This window comes from Pimephales promelas, chromosome 8, assembly GCF_988280905.1.
Source record: "Pimephales promelas chromosome 8, fPimPro1.hap1.1, whole genome shotgun sequence".
Lineage (NCBI taxonomy): Eukaryota > Metazoa > Chordata > Actinopteri > Cypriniformes > Leuciscidae > Pimephales > Pimephales promelas.
This window is the reverse complement of record NC_142776.1, coordinates 25,406,001-25,419,403: the sequence shown is the minus strand read 5'-3', so window position 1 is coordinate 25,419,403 and position 13,403 is coordinate 25,406,001. Positions and strand designations below refer to the sequence as shown.

At 37.2% G+C, this 13,403-nt stretch overlaps 1 protein-coding gene across 1 annotated transcript; it reads right to left on the bottom strand.

The window, feature by feature from the left end:
* Positions 1-81: 81 nt before the first annotated feature.
* On the bottom strand, positions 82-13,263 carry gpbp1l1 (GC-rich promoter binding protein 1-like 1). Its single transcript, XM_039647705.2, has 12 exons — positions 12,887-13,263; positions 10,641-11,738; positions 8,728-8,841; positions 8,422-8,551; positions 8,015-8,331; positions 7,770-7,845; positions 6,649-6,845; positions 6,340-6,480; positions 4,469-4,624; positions 3,630-3,748; positions 2,947-3,049; positions 82-2,038 (listed from the first exon to the last, which is right to left on the bottom strand). Exons 3-12 carry the CDS (start codon positions 8,785-8,787, stop codon positions 1,883-1,885), a joined length of 1,455 nt encoding a protein of 484 aa, XP_039503639.2. The 5' UTR covers positions 8,788-8,841; positions 10,641-11,738; positions 12,887-13,263; the 3' UTR covers positions 82-1,882.
* Between the last annotated feature and the right edge of the window lie 140 nt (positions 13,264-13,403).

The following is a 13,403-nucleotide window of genomic DNA, read 5'->3' as shown; positions in this document are numbered from 1 at the left end:
TATTTTAACATTAACTTGCTCTTCTAAAACATATAAAAAAAATTCTCAAGTGTTTCAGCAGAAAACGAAAGGCTGGACATGTTTGGCAAACTGATGCAAAATATTTATTACAATTCTTTTCTCTGATCTTTTCATTGTGGTGCAGTAGTTTATGCCTGCTTCGTCTCATACAGATAAACCCATACAGGACACCTTTCACCTTCTCAAATCTGTAAATAATGTTATCAAAATAATCTTAATCTTCCAAAACTCACATTTTTTTATTCTTATATTTTTTTACAATCCACCCTGAATATCAAGGCTGCAGAAACAATATAATGCAAACAAAAGAAGAAGAAAAAAAAACTATTTATGTGGGAATTTTTACAGCTGTACCAAAATTAAAAAAGAAACTTAAATCTGTGATAAAGCAATTTTATACCCTATCAGAAAAAACAAGGTACAAAAAAAGGAGATGCACAATTTACACCAGCAGTCCCTCATGAAACAAAGAACTTTTAAAGATGGATCTCTACTTCACTGCCAGCAGCAGGGATAGAACTCAGCTCCCAAAATGAACGCTTTAAGAAAACAACACATAGCAGAACAAAAAGTGCAAGCCATCTTACTGAATCGCTCGAAGAAAGTTCACAGTCATTACAAACCAGACATCGGATTAATTCCTGCATTGTAAACATTACATAAGCTCAAAAATGTTTAATGCCTTCTATTCCATTGGGTAGATTTGTTTTATTTATTTGGGATTTGTGAGGGAATAAGATAATCAAACCTTTCTTGTGTTTATTGAATACCTTATCAATACCCCTATCAATCCACATGCAATGAATGTAAAGCTTTGAAAATGATTGCCACAGCATTATTTCTAGAAGCACGAGAACGCTTTTTATAGAACTCGGAAATGTTCAGGATTTCAATATGGTTTAAATAAAACAGCTTTTAGGTTATTCTGGAAAAAAAAAAAACAACCTTTATACCATATATGGGCCAGAAAGACAGTCGGTTTATGATTTTTCGAATTTTTCCAAAACAAAACCGAACCTTAGTGAACTGAACATCTGTATATTCATCTGGCGTACCAGAATGCAACATTAACATAGACCCTTCCATCCAAACTTTACCTTTATTCAAAAACCAGTTCCCAACAATCTCTTCTGCAACTAACTTTTAAACAAGCTTTAAGGTTTTTTTCTCACATGTGTAGTTGGCAGACATATGAAATCAGGTATATTAGTATGATTCTGCAGAATGAGAAGCGTGAAAATGAGCAGGGTTCGCTGAAACTGGAGCCAGAAATGGACTGATGTTCTAGCTGCCAGACTGCATGTGACAGTCCATTCAGTGTTGCTTTAGTTCTTCCTTGCTGCAGGGATGACTGGCTTGAGTTCATTTCTATGAGGGACAGTCAGCGGCTCACAATGATTGTTTCATCTTAACACTAATGCTACGAATTGTTTTCGCGAAAAGGAAAAAAAAAAGCTTTTAGAAAGGTGTCAAAGCCATTTTATAGAACATTCAGAATGATGTCATATTTCACGTTAAATCACGGTTATAATTGGTGTTATTATTATGAATTAGTCTTTTTCCCAAGCAAAACAAAAAAAGATCTGGTGGAGGGGTGCATGTGGCTTTCTTTGACATTTCTAGTTCAGGATAAAGAACAAAAAGCAGACGAGGAGAGAAAAGAGGGGGATGGGGGGGATCAAACAAATATATCGCCTATGAGGTGACAAGTGATTCCTTTTTCTCTCCGCCTGGGATATGACCGATGTTCCTTGTCCATGAAAATAATCTTTTCTTTCTTCTTTTAGTTTGAAATAACTGGGTGTGATGGACGAGACAGATTGAGAGAAAGGGAAATGTGGGAGTGGTGGTTAAAGCCACTTCAGGTATCATCATCATCAGAGGTCTGGCTGCTACTGCTTGTCTCAGATTCGGAGCCCTCTTCCAGGCCAGGGTTTGGGGTGTTCCTCCAGGTTAGCAAGGCCACATTACGTGGCTTCAAGAGCACACCATTACGCCCAAAACCAATCTTCTTCATCTGACACAAAACACACACACATAATTATACATATATAAATATATATATAGTCAGTCACTGAGGACGTTAACTATAAAATGTCCATGATGCACTTAATTAAGCAAAGAATTAAATAAAAATAAAAGTGACACTATATGTGATGCGATCTGGGAAAACCCGTCGGATGTCAAACCCGCTGGTTGAATGTCAGTTTTTTGTCAAAATTGGGTTTTTATTAAATTATTATTCTATAACATCTTGTTTATCATCTCTGAATATATCTTGGGAAAATTCACTAGTTTAGTGCAGAAAAATAGCGATTTATAATGGCCAGCCGAAAAGACTGTGTTTCTCTTTAAGAACACGCAGGCGGATCGGAGCTCTCCTTCTCTTAACACTACAAAGACAGTTCACCTATCAAAATAAACCACATAACAGAATAAAGTCCAGTCATGGGTGAACTACAACATTAAGTTTTAATTTATTTATTTTTTTATCCAGCGTTATCATGTGGTGTGATGCGGAGCCAGAACAACAGAGTTTGAAGCTGCTCATTTGCCTCTGCCTCTCAATTGTCCAATTTCAAAACGGTTGAATTTTAAGTTCGTAAGCTTTCGAATGATGCATAATCTATGATGATTACTATGTGATATAAAAAAAAAAAGGCAATAAAAAAAGGGAGCGGCAGTTGTCTGACGACGTGACCGTTAATTAAACCTGTTTTTCTCAAAATTTAATTTCTGAAAATCATAGCGATCAGCCGACTTCAGATAACCATAACTTTTGTTACAGACAAACGATAAGAGAAATAAAAACAGATTTGGAAAGGGCTTGAACCCAGCATTCATATGGTCTCAAACCCTGTAATATGTCAAATTTCACCATGTGGTGGGTTTTCCCAGATCGCATCACATATGCATTTCTCATACCTTTTCAGTTTTAGCTTGAAACTCTTTGAGTTCGTCTTCAGTGAGGGGCTGGAAGTTGTCATCATTTTCTGGGTATTCTTGCCATCCCATAGCCTTCAACAACCTGTCAGAGAGGATCCACGTGTGAATACATGGATTACGGATGTTGTCTTGTTGCGCAGATAAATTTGTGGCTCTGTTTAAAAACCTAGCGTGCTGCCTATGGAGGCAGCATTACATCTTATGTGTGCTTCCAAATTATCAAAGATGGCATTGAAAGTATCCTTCAAGAGGAAATCAAATCTCAAATAAACTGCAATGAACTGAATGAAAACAAATTATTGTGGTTGAACCAAGGGAAATTTGCTTGCAAATAAGCTAATTGCTTTTTTTAAAATTAATTAAATGCATTAAGATTAAAAAAAAATGTATTCCATTATCAAAAAGTAAAAATGCATTATATTATCATAAAATGAAAACTGTATTTCTATGCTTTGAATTTTGCAGTGCTAGCTTGGCAACATGCATGGGAAATGCTATTTGTATATGTAGTTGCCCATGTAAAGCATTCCAAATCCATCACTTCTGACATACCATTTAAGCAATTAGAAGTCATTTGCATATGTAGACGGAACACTAGGTTTTGGAACTGAGCTTATATGTGTCCAGTGTGTTGAAGTGTTTGTGTATGAGATTGCTCTGACCTGTGCTCCGCCTCCAGAGAGCTGGACAAGTGCTCTGGGTCTGAGTCACTGAGAGAGTGGGAGATGCCATTCTCATGACTCTGGCCAAACTCTTTTAGTTCAGGGGTGCTTCCCTCTCCCTAAACACAAAGATAAAAATCACAAACAAAGGCTTTAGCAAACACAAATTTGAGGCAGGACAAAATCCATCAACTGCTTAGTGAAGTGTTGTTATTGTTAACTACAACTATTTCTATTACACCCTGATAAAGGCCTGTTTGCGTTAGTGTTTCTAAAAAAGTAGCCCCTCTAATTAAGGCTTTTAATACCAAAATCTATGACAGTGCCTGGATGTAAGCTCTTATTTTGCAAGGAAATATCCACTAAATATTTCCAGAGCACCCATAGTTTTTCTTTTTTGAGTACTAGATGTGTTCTTGGATTTTTTTTCCTGCACTATTAAAGTGTTTTTGTTAATTGAAATAAAATAAAGTTTAAAATTTAGATGTAAAACTAAAACCTAAATGAAATATATATATATTTATTCTTGTTTTTTAAACTAAAACGAGAACTAGAAACATAAAAACAAGATAATTCAAAATATATTAATACATAAAAAAATATATATAATATCAATATTACACTGGCTTAATGAATACAAATTGAAACCATGAAAATCAGCAATAACTAATGCATCATGTTCAAGCAGAGAAACACTATAATCATTCATATTGAATAGCTGATGTGAAAAATGGCTAAAATAATAGCAAAAAAAAAAAAAAATGTAACTGATGTAAGCATGAATATCTGCGCCAATCATAAAATAACAGACAGCAGATCAGAGATGAAAACATCTGCACCTCTGCTGGAGCTCCTGGGCTGTGGCAGTCACTCATATCCCCATTTCTCTCATCCTTTAGTCCACGCAGGAACTCACTCTTACGGTCTGTGCTGCGGCGCATCAGTTTTAGCCTTGAGGGGGTGATGTCTATGGGAGGGGTGGTGCTGGAGGGTGGCTATGGAGAGAGAGAGATAAATATAAATGCTGGGTAAGCAGACATGTTGATTATTGATATTCTCCTATGGATAAACAAGATAACATTCTGGTGTTTAACGAATATTGGAGAATGCAGAGATTATGTAGTAAACATTTTTCGTTCAATCACTATCTATTTGTGTATTTGGCATATGTCCACAATTGTACAATGATACAAGGAAAGAAATTGTTGACATAAAGCCAACCACTATCATATTTAGGAATATCAGGTAACAGTTCCTTATTGGCAAGAGATTAAAGGGAACTTTTTATAGGGAGAATTTACCACACAAAAAACTTTCCAATGTTGATAATATTTCACTTGATGGGTGGAACAACAAAGATAAGAAACTGATGTTGATTCTCCATGAAACTAGCAAAGGCTACAAGAAAACAGAGCCACCTTAGTGATGGAATCTATAAAGATCCAGACAGAAGAATCTTTTAGAATATGGAGTAAATGGACTGAACACATTAAACCTATAAAATCAGACTTCTATTGATTTGGTAAAAGGTGTTTATTGAACAGTAAATGACATTGACCAATAGGAGCATAGAAGCTCTTTCGTACACAGCTTTTAAACATGGCAAAACGAAAGAGAGATGATGGTATTGGTGCTGCCTGCTGGAACTATGCAATGGAGGACACCTTCTTGGAGCTATGGCAACAATACTCCATACTGTCCTCTTTGTCCAATCCTGGGGTCTCATTTATAAAACTGTGTGTAGGATCCCAATTAATTAATTGCACTTGTGATAATATCACATATGCACATAATATTTCATAAAGTTCGGGGTTTACGTTAACCGAATTACATTCGCGTGCTTCATTGCACAGGTTTTGCCGCTTTACTTGGTGATATAACGTTACGCTTGCAGTGTGCAGTCTTGGCCGCCATAATTTTCCTTATAAATGCTCCACGAAGGCATTATGTATGTATTTTGGAATGCAGTTGGCTTATATATTAAAAATATGAAAATCACTGAGGCTGCTTTCATTTTAAAATACTTACGCGCACTTTGTAAAGAGCGCTCGCGCATGTGGCTGTGAGTTACTCATTGGTTAAATGTACTTGCATCTCAAAATGCTTTTATGACACGAAATCAATGTAAACACGGTCAGTCATATCTTAAACCAACAAGACAAACCACATCTACAATTTCAAAAGAGATATATGCATTAGTGTGAATGCAGCTTATCGTATCTAAACTGATGGGGAAAATCTCTCCAGCTCTTAAATGAAAAACATTCAGCCAGCCTACTTTTAAATAATGAAAGCACTCTTTGTTTATCGCTTGTAATGCTTTTTTTGTTCCTCTTTATTTACTAGCTTTTATATTTTAAAGCTATATTAGTTTATAAAGCCTATTTAAAATTCTGAACATGTAATTGGATTAATTAAATGTTTTTATATATATAGTTTTAAAGTATGTATTTTTACACATGAAATTAAATACGTGTAATAATATTTTAAGTGTTAATAAGATTAATTAATTAGAAAAAAAGTAGATTGGATCATGAGCTGCCTAAAGATTCCCTACTTTACAATGATTTATTGCGTGTCTTTGTCGACTAATACATAAGGTAAAGAACTTAAAAAGTAATCGCATATTAAATCGCAATCCTAAAAAATTTGATTATTTTCCATAATTGTTCAGCCCTACAACCTACTAATAAAAAAAAACAGCCTTTACCTCTTTAGAAGTGCCATGGGCAGGTGCACTGACGGGTGTCAGAGGTTTGGTCACAGACACAGGGCTGGTGAAGGCTGAATCCCGTCCAGAGAAATGCAAACCCACTTTAGTTTCCCTTCCATTGGGTTTCCATGGTCCAGACTATAAAAAAAGACAAAGGTTTTATTTAAACGAAAAAAGACAATTGCCCTAATATAATAGAAACAACATTAGAAAAAAACTTCACCATAAGTAATGTGATTCAATAAGCTCGTCTAACAGATTACAAACTTCATGCAAGTACTATTTTCAAATCCCCTAGCTCAGTACCTTGGTGGGGGCAGTGGCAGGTTTGGGCACCAGATTCTTGTAGACACTGGGTCCAGTGATGGGGACTTTAGAACCATTGGCGGACAGAGGGCCGGCACTGGCGAAGCCAGCAGAGAAAGCAGCACTGGGGTCCTCCTTAGACACTTTCTTAATGACCAGCATCTTAGACATAGCCTGCTTAGCACTAGGGGGGTTCTCTGTAAAAGAAGTTGCAAAAAAATGTTAAAAACAAACCAATAACAAATAACAATATTTTAATTAGGGATGGGCATTTTTCAAAAATATTGCATTCGAATGTTCGGGCTCATAAAAATGTAACATTCGTTTATTTAAATAACGTTTAATGAAGACGTTATTTTAAGTTTATTATTTTTTTTTACGTTTGTCACCATTTCTGAACAAGCTGATTATTAGGCAATATACACAACAAGCTTACAATATATGTTAAAAGTTTTCTTTTAGTTGAAAACATTAAACAGTAGGCCTATATGTAAACAAAAAATCTAAAGAACAAAAGCATGCTCAAGTAGCACGAACAGAAAAAAAAAAAGCCTAATAAAGCAGATTGCGCCAGATATCGTACAGAATATCTGGAGCTTTGTTGACAGACGTTTTAGAGACAAAATAACAGTGTTCTAACTTCTAAGTTTGCGTTTTCTGTTTTTAAACCAGTTTCCCTCAACGAAACTTAAAGGAAGTATAAGTCTCTATTAGATAAGTTATCATCTTGCATCACGCAGGGTCCAACTGTGCTTACCTGCAGTCGTGATGGACAGCTGTCCACCATCTGAATTTCATGTGATTTCTCATTGTGGTGATGTTATTATAACTCAAATTAATTAACTTGATCATAAGTAATTACATTTAGTAAGATAATTTAAGTAATTCCAAACACACTTCACAGCGCCACCCAGTGCATTTAATTATAACTGTGAGTTAGTGCTTGGGATGTATCATGGATTTACGCATTTACGGCCAGCAAAGGAATGTAGTAAAATTTGAATAGTATTTTATTTTTCGAATAATAATTACAGATCGAAAATTCAAATATTCGTGCACATCCTTAATTTTAACTCTATGCAACTGGAACATGGTGACTCGATAAACAAAAGCAACTTTACCCCATACTCCTGCTGGAGTTCCGACAGCACGAGGCTGACTTGCTGGCTTTCCAGTCGTCTCTGGGTTCAAGGAGGGCTAAAATTCATATGAAAACAGAAGGCATGAATGCAAACTAACTATGCAGTCAACTCATTAAAAGGCATTTAAAGAATGACATAAGTAAACCGCTTTAATGACATAAGCAGTGAACTCATGCCTGGTATGGGTGTGACTTCAGTCACTACGCAAGTAAGCAAATACTTACAAAATCCTCATCAACAAACTTGAGTTTGTCATCATTACGCTCCTCATCAGAATATCTGTCCTGATATGAGCCACCTTTGCGTGGATGAAAGTTTCCATTACGTTGTCGGTGGCCTCCCTGTCGGTCCCTTTCACCTCCACCACGTTTGATATGCCTAGCATGGTGGTGGTGAGGACCTTCCTGGCCCCTCGGTACCCCATGCCAGCTGGGGGTCTCCTTCCACCCTGGTCCGCCTCCCAATCCCCCCTGACTCCCCTTCGCAACACCAGAGTCTACAGAGTCATGCCTCAATAGAGATGGCTGCTGCCACCCATCACCTGAAGAGAAAATGAATAGCCATTACACAGGGCAGGTCAAAAAGCAGGTTAACTCTACATGTGGAGGAAGTTAGATGTGTGTTCAGCAACCTCCAGGGGCTCTTAGTGGGTCATTGTTGAAGAAGCCATCAGAGGAGTTGTGTCTGCGACGGTTAACTCCCGGCCGGCTGTCTCCGCGGGGAAAGTGCTCTCCATGCTTCTCAAGGGGGGCAGCAGGGGACTGGAAATAAATAAATAAATAAATAAAAATTAACAGACAGTTTTTACTTTAAAATGCTTATTTTAGAAAAGAATGATTAGGGTCAAGAGAGCTAAGAGAGTCCTTTGAGTAAAGCTGTACTGATTTTTTTTTTTTTTATCCACAGTCAATGCAAAGTCAACAATCCATTACAATACCTTGGCGGGCTGAGGCGTGGAGAAGTTAAGCCAGGCAGGAACAAAGTCATGCTGCGCCATTTAGGTCCAGTGTCTCCCGTCAGTGGATGGAGGCATCAAACCTCATGGCCTGAACTGACAATGCAAGCAACAAACATCACGTCACCAATCACCATAATCTACTACAAATACCTCCCATATCCCATTAATGCAAACACATTTAAAGTCAGCATGACATGGAAATTGCAACTGTGTTTTTATTAAGTATTATTATATCTGATCGAAACAGCTTTTTTACCTTAAAAATGCAGGGTGGAATTTTATTTTGACTGGATACTTGTCCTTTGCTAATTTCTGCATGTGAGTGACAGGTTGGTGGAGGGGAAGTATTAAAACTCATCTGGCCATTAATTGCCCAGCATTTGGGTCAGTGTAAACATCATCATTCTTGATGTTGTTGCGAGGACATTAATGTTTTTGATAAAAGATTACAAGGGCATATGAAATGATAATGATATGCATGGATAAATCATTTATAGTAAGCTGCAATATTTATAGTACTGCAATATTCCATAAAGTGAAAAAAGTAAAATATTAGCAGCAATAAAGCAGCAAAATGATGGTTTTCAAACAATTTTGGAATGTAACCCCAATCAGCCAAAGGTCAGGAAAACAGATAAGTCTTCACCTGAAACTCATGTCACTGGTTGAGCCAATGTTGGGAAGTCAGGCTGAAGAGAATAGGCTATGTTTTGAAAACATGACAGGGCCAGTGTTTCCACATTTCAGAGAAATCAACCCACAAATGGCTTGCTTGCAGTTATATATCTTGCATTATATATTTCATGCATGGTATTCCAAACATATTTTTTACCTTTAAAATGCTTTAAATGTAAAAAATATGTTTGGAATACCATGTATAAAATATGCCAAACAATTTGAAAGATATTACTGAAAAATGTGTCTTTAGAAATCACAACTGTGATGTCCCTTGGCTCTATACGATGATTTCACGCAGGTGCCATTTTGAAATCTAAAGCGAGGCTCCGGTGGGAAGAACCCCTGAGGTACAGATAGACAACAATGCCTTGGACAACCAACCTGAAGCTGCTGCCGCGATTTATAATATTGGATGTTAATATCCAATATAGGATATGTATACAGTTCGTTCATGCTTTTTTTCACGTTCTGAATTATATATATTAAAATTATTTTATTTATTAATGACTTTCACTGTATATTATCTAAAGTACGAAAGAAATGTGTGTACATTTTTAGAATAACTCATTTCTACATTAAACACAACAATACGCCATTGCATTCACATCTCTCTATGATTAAAGGCACCATTTACGTTTTTTCCCCACCGAAGCCATTTAAAAATTGCGGCTGCGTGAAATCAGCATATACAGACAGAGTGAGGGAGCTGGCCAACATATTTGAACCTATAAGAAAATCACTTGAGTGGACGGGTAGGGTTTAAGTGGAATAACATGATGAAGTAAAAACATTTTGATTTAAACATTGAGGTGAAAAAATGGGTACCACTTGACAATAAGTTTTCATTAGTTAATGAACTAATATTAAACTGCACTTAAACTTTATTAATCTTTGTTAATGATAAGTTCAACATTTACAGTAACAAATGTATTGCTCATGGTTAGGTTATGCAAGTTAAAACTTTTACTAATTTTAACAAATGAAAACTTATTGTAAAGTGTCATCACATTTTTTTACATTTTTATATTCCATGTCTTTTTAAAGACAAGCTAGCAGTTTCTTTTCTCTTGGCCTTGATGTGAACAACAGTATTTGTTTAGATTTATCACAAACAAACTTGAAAACAACTAATTGTACTGAATGGAGGGAACTAATTCAGAGTGCAAAATAAACAATATCAAGGAACGTTCTGGCTAAATGTTGTGGCTTCTTACCCCAGAGACAAAGGCTCTGTAGTTCGATGGCCCTGTCCTTGGCTGTGTCTGTGTAGAGGGCCCAACCGACGCACTTTCACAGGCTTTGAAGCCTCAGGACAACCACAGCTCCTGCCACAGGCAAACTCCAGTTTCCAGGAAAGTGCAAAGAAGGGGATGGAAGTGAAACTTGTGCAGCCCAAGGTAAAATTGTTAGGTGATGGACAAGATGGTGACGTGTTGTTTTTGATCAATGGCGTGTAGTTGTGGACGAGTAGCGTATGCGTTTGATCTGTAATGCCAGAGTGACCCTCCACGACACCCTTAGTTCACCGACGATGACAGTGTGCATTCAGGGCGACCGGATACAAGTCCAGTCTCTTATTCTGGGGGCTTGTGGTGGCAGCACGGTGTGCCTGCTCGGACACTCAAAAACTCCTTTACGAACTCATTTTCGGCTGAAGACACACAGCGACAAAAAAAACGGAGAGTGGGTTTGTACCACACAATGCTGGTTTGCGGAAAGTGGTGATCTGAATATATTCACCTCATCAAAACAGCGAAGGTGCTACGTCAGGGCGAAAAGGGGAGGGGGGCTGATTTGTCACATCACAATAGCTAGAAGTGCTTTATGTTATAAAGTCATGAGAATTGCTTTAGCCTTCAACAGCTCATACTTTGGATGCTTCAGTGAACCAAACAATGAAAACTTGACATCTTTAATTATCGGCCCACATAGCTGATAAATGGCTGGTGAACCAATATCACGTTAGGCTACCGAAAAAATTGGAAGTAAATATGATTTGCCTCCTAACAACACTTCCAATCTTCCAGATCATCAAATCAGAAGAAACTTCCACAGGCGAGTAACTTGAAGCCAATTTGCACAGATTCTGGTTAAACACGATGTACCGTGCATTGGTGATTCAAATGAAACTCAATGACAAAACACAAGCGTCCAGGTGCAAGCAAACCTTAAACATTCACTGTGAAATAACAGGTGTACTCCAGATTGTATTATTTCATCTTGGGAAATCTTGGGTCTCTTAAAATCCTGCAGTCACAAATCCAACAGGTCTTTCTTCCTCCAGATCTTCACAAATAATCTGCAGACCAATTCTGTAAAATAGCAAGCAATATTTAGATCAATTTATGTCATATAAATAGACCAAAATTCATGTTCATATGTCCCAAATGCTGTCTTTGAAACAACCACCAAAGCATAAAAAAGTTTGGCAGGGCAATATGCTGCCTTGACAGGTTACAAATGTGCTACTTTAAAGGGAATAAGCATTCTGCTCATTATTTACTCATCCATAATCAACATGTTGTTTCAAACATGCATGTTTTTCTCCCTTAGAAGAAAATGTATGATAATAGGCAGAATGACATATTTTGTAACAACTGACTTATTATACTACATGGAAAAAGAGCGTGTTGAAGAGTGAAGACTGAGGCTGTGAGTCTACTATTCTGACAAACATCTCTTTTGCTCATCTGAAAACCATACATGTTTGAAACGAGAGAGAGAGAGAGAGAGAGAGAGAGAGAGAGAGAGAGAGAGAGAGAGAGAGAGAGAGAGAGAGAGAGAGAGAGAGAGAGAGAGAGAATTATGAAAATAAATGTCATTTTTGAGTGAGCTACCCTTTTAACGTGGCTAATCATACCCTTTATATGACATATGGCCATACATTTTCTAGCTAACATTACAGTAAGATAAACAATTAGTTTGTGTAATGCAAAACAAAATAAAGTGAGGGAAACTAAAAGCAGGGTTAAGAGTTAGCTGCAGGATATGAAGTAGAAATGACTTTGAGGATAAATATTTGTGATAATAGCAAACCAATAACGTTACTTACTATGCTCGCCCAAACGTTCTGGCGCATACAGTAACGTTAGTTCAACATACCAAGACAATTTCGCAAATTACGAGTAAATAGTCATTCGTTTTACTACTTGCTGAACACTCGCTAGCACGGCACAGCTAGCATAGTAGGCCATTCGATGTGTGCATAAACATTTTAGCCCACGGTGACTGGTTAAATTTAAACTTTTCAAAGCAAAGAAACTTTTAGGCTTCATCAGACGGCTAACGTTACATAGGGGGGGAATTCTAACGACTCCGACTTGTGTTGTGACGAAATACGTGTTGTTTTAGCCACGGCGCGAACTAGGCTAAGCTAGCATCCCGAGCAGGAATAAAGTGTTGTAAAATGGCTCCCTCTCGACACCAAACCAACCAAATAAACATTTCGTTATACGCTTACCTTTTGATCCCTTGTCTATCCCAATAACTTAATCAAAGACAACGATGCGCCGCTTGTCAAGCCAATTTGACATTTGGAGGTTGTCGTATATCTGATTATGTATTTTGTTTGTGTTTTTAATCACACTCGTTCCGACTTTGCCAATCCGTCTCTAGCTTGTTCCTGTCTACTTCTGCACAGACGAGCTAATCGATCTCAGAGCACAGAGCGCTCGACGCGTCATAACATTTCTGCCCCAGCTCAAGCCAGCTGATGGAAATAGTCTCTTGAGAGGGCTTGAAACACACAGTGCGCGGACTTTTTTAGGTTTGCAAGTTGCAATTGTACTCGTGAAATATATTTTGGAGTTAAATGGTTACAAAAACTTATGTAAACAACATGGCAAAATGGGCGGAAATGCAAATGAGCTCTACCAGAAAGCATTTGAGTCCACGGTGTCTGAGTTCACAGGCATTTGTACACGTGAAGTAATGTAAAACTATTTAATAATAATAATTAAAAAAATAACCAAAATGTG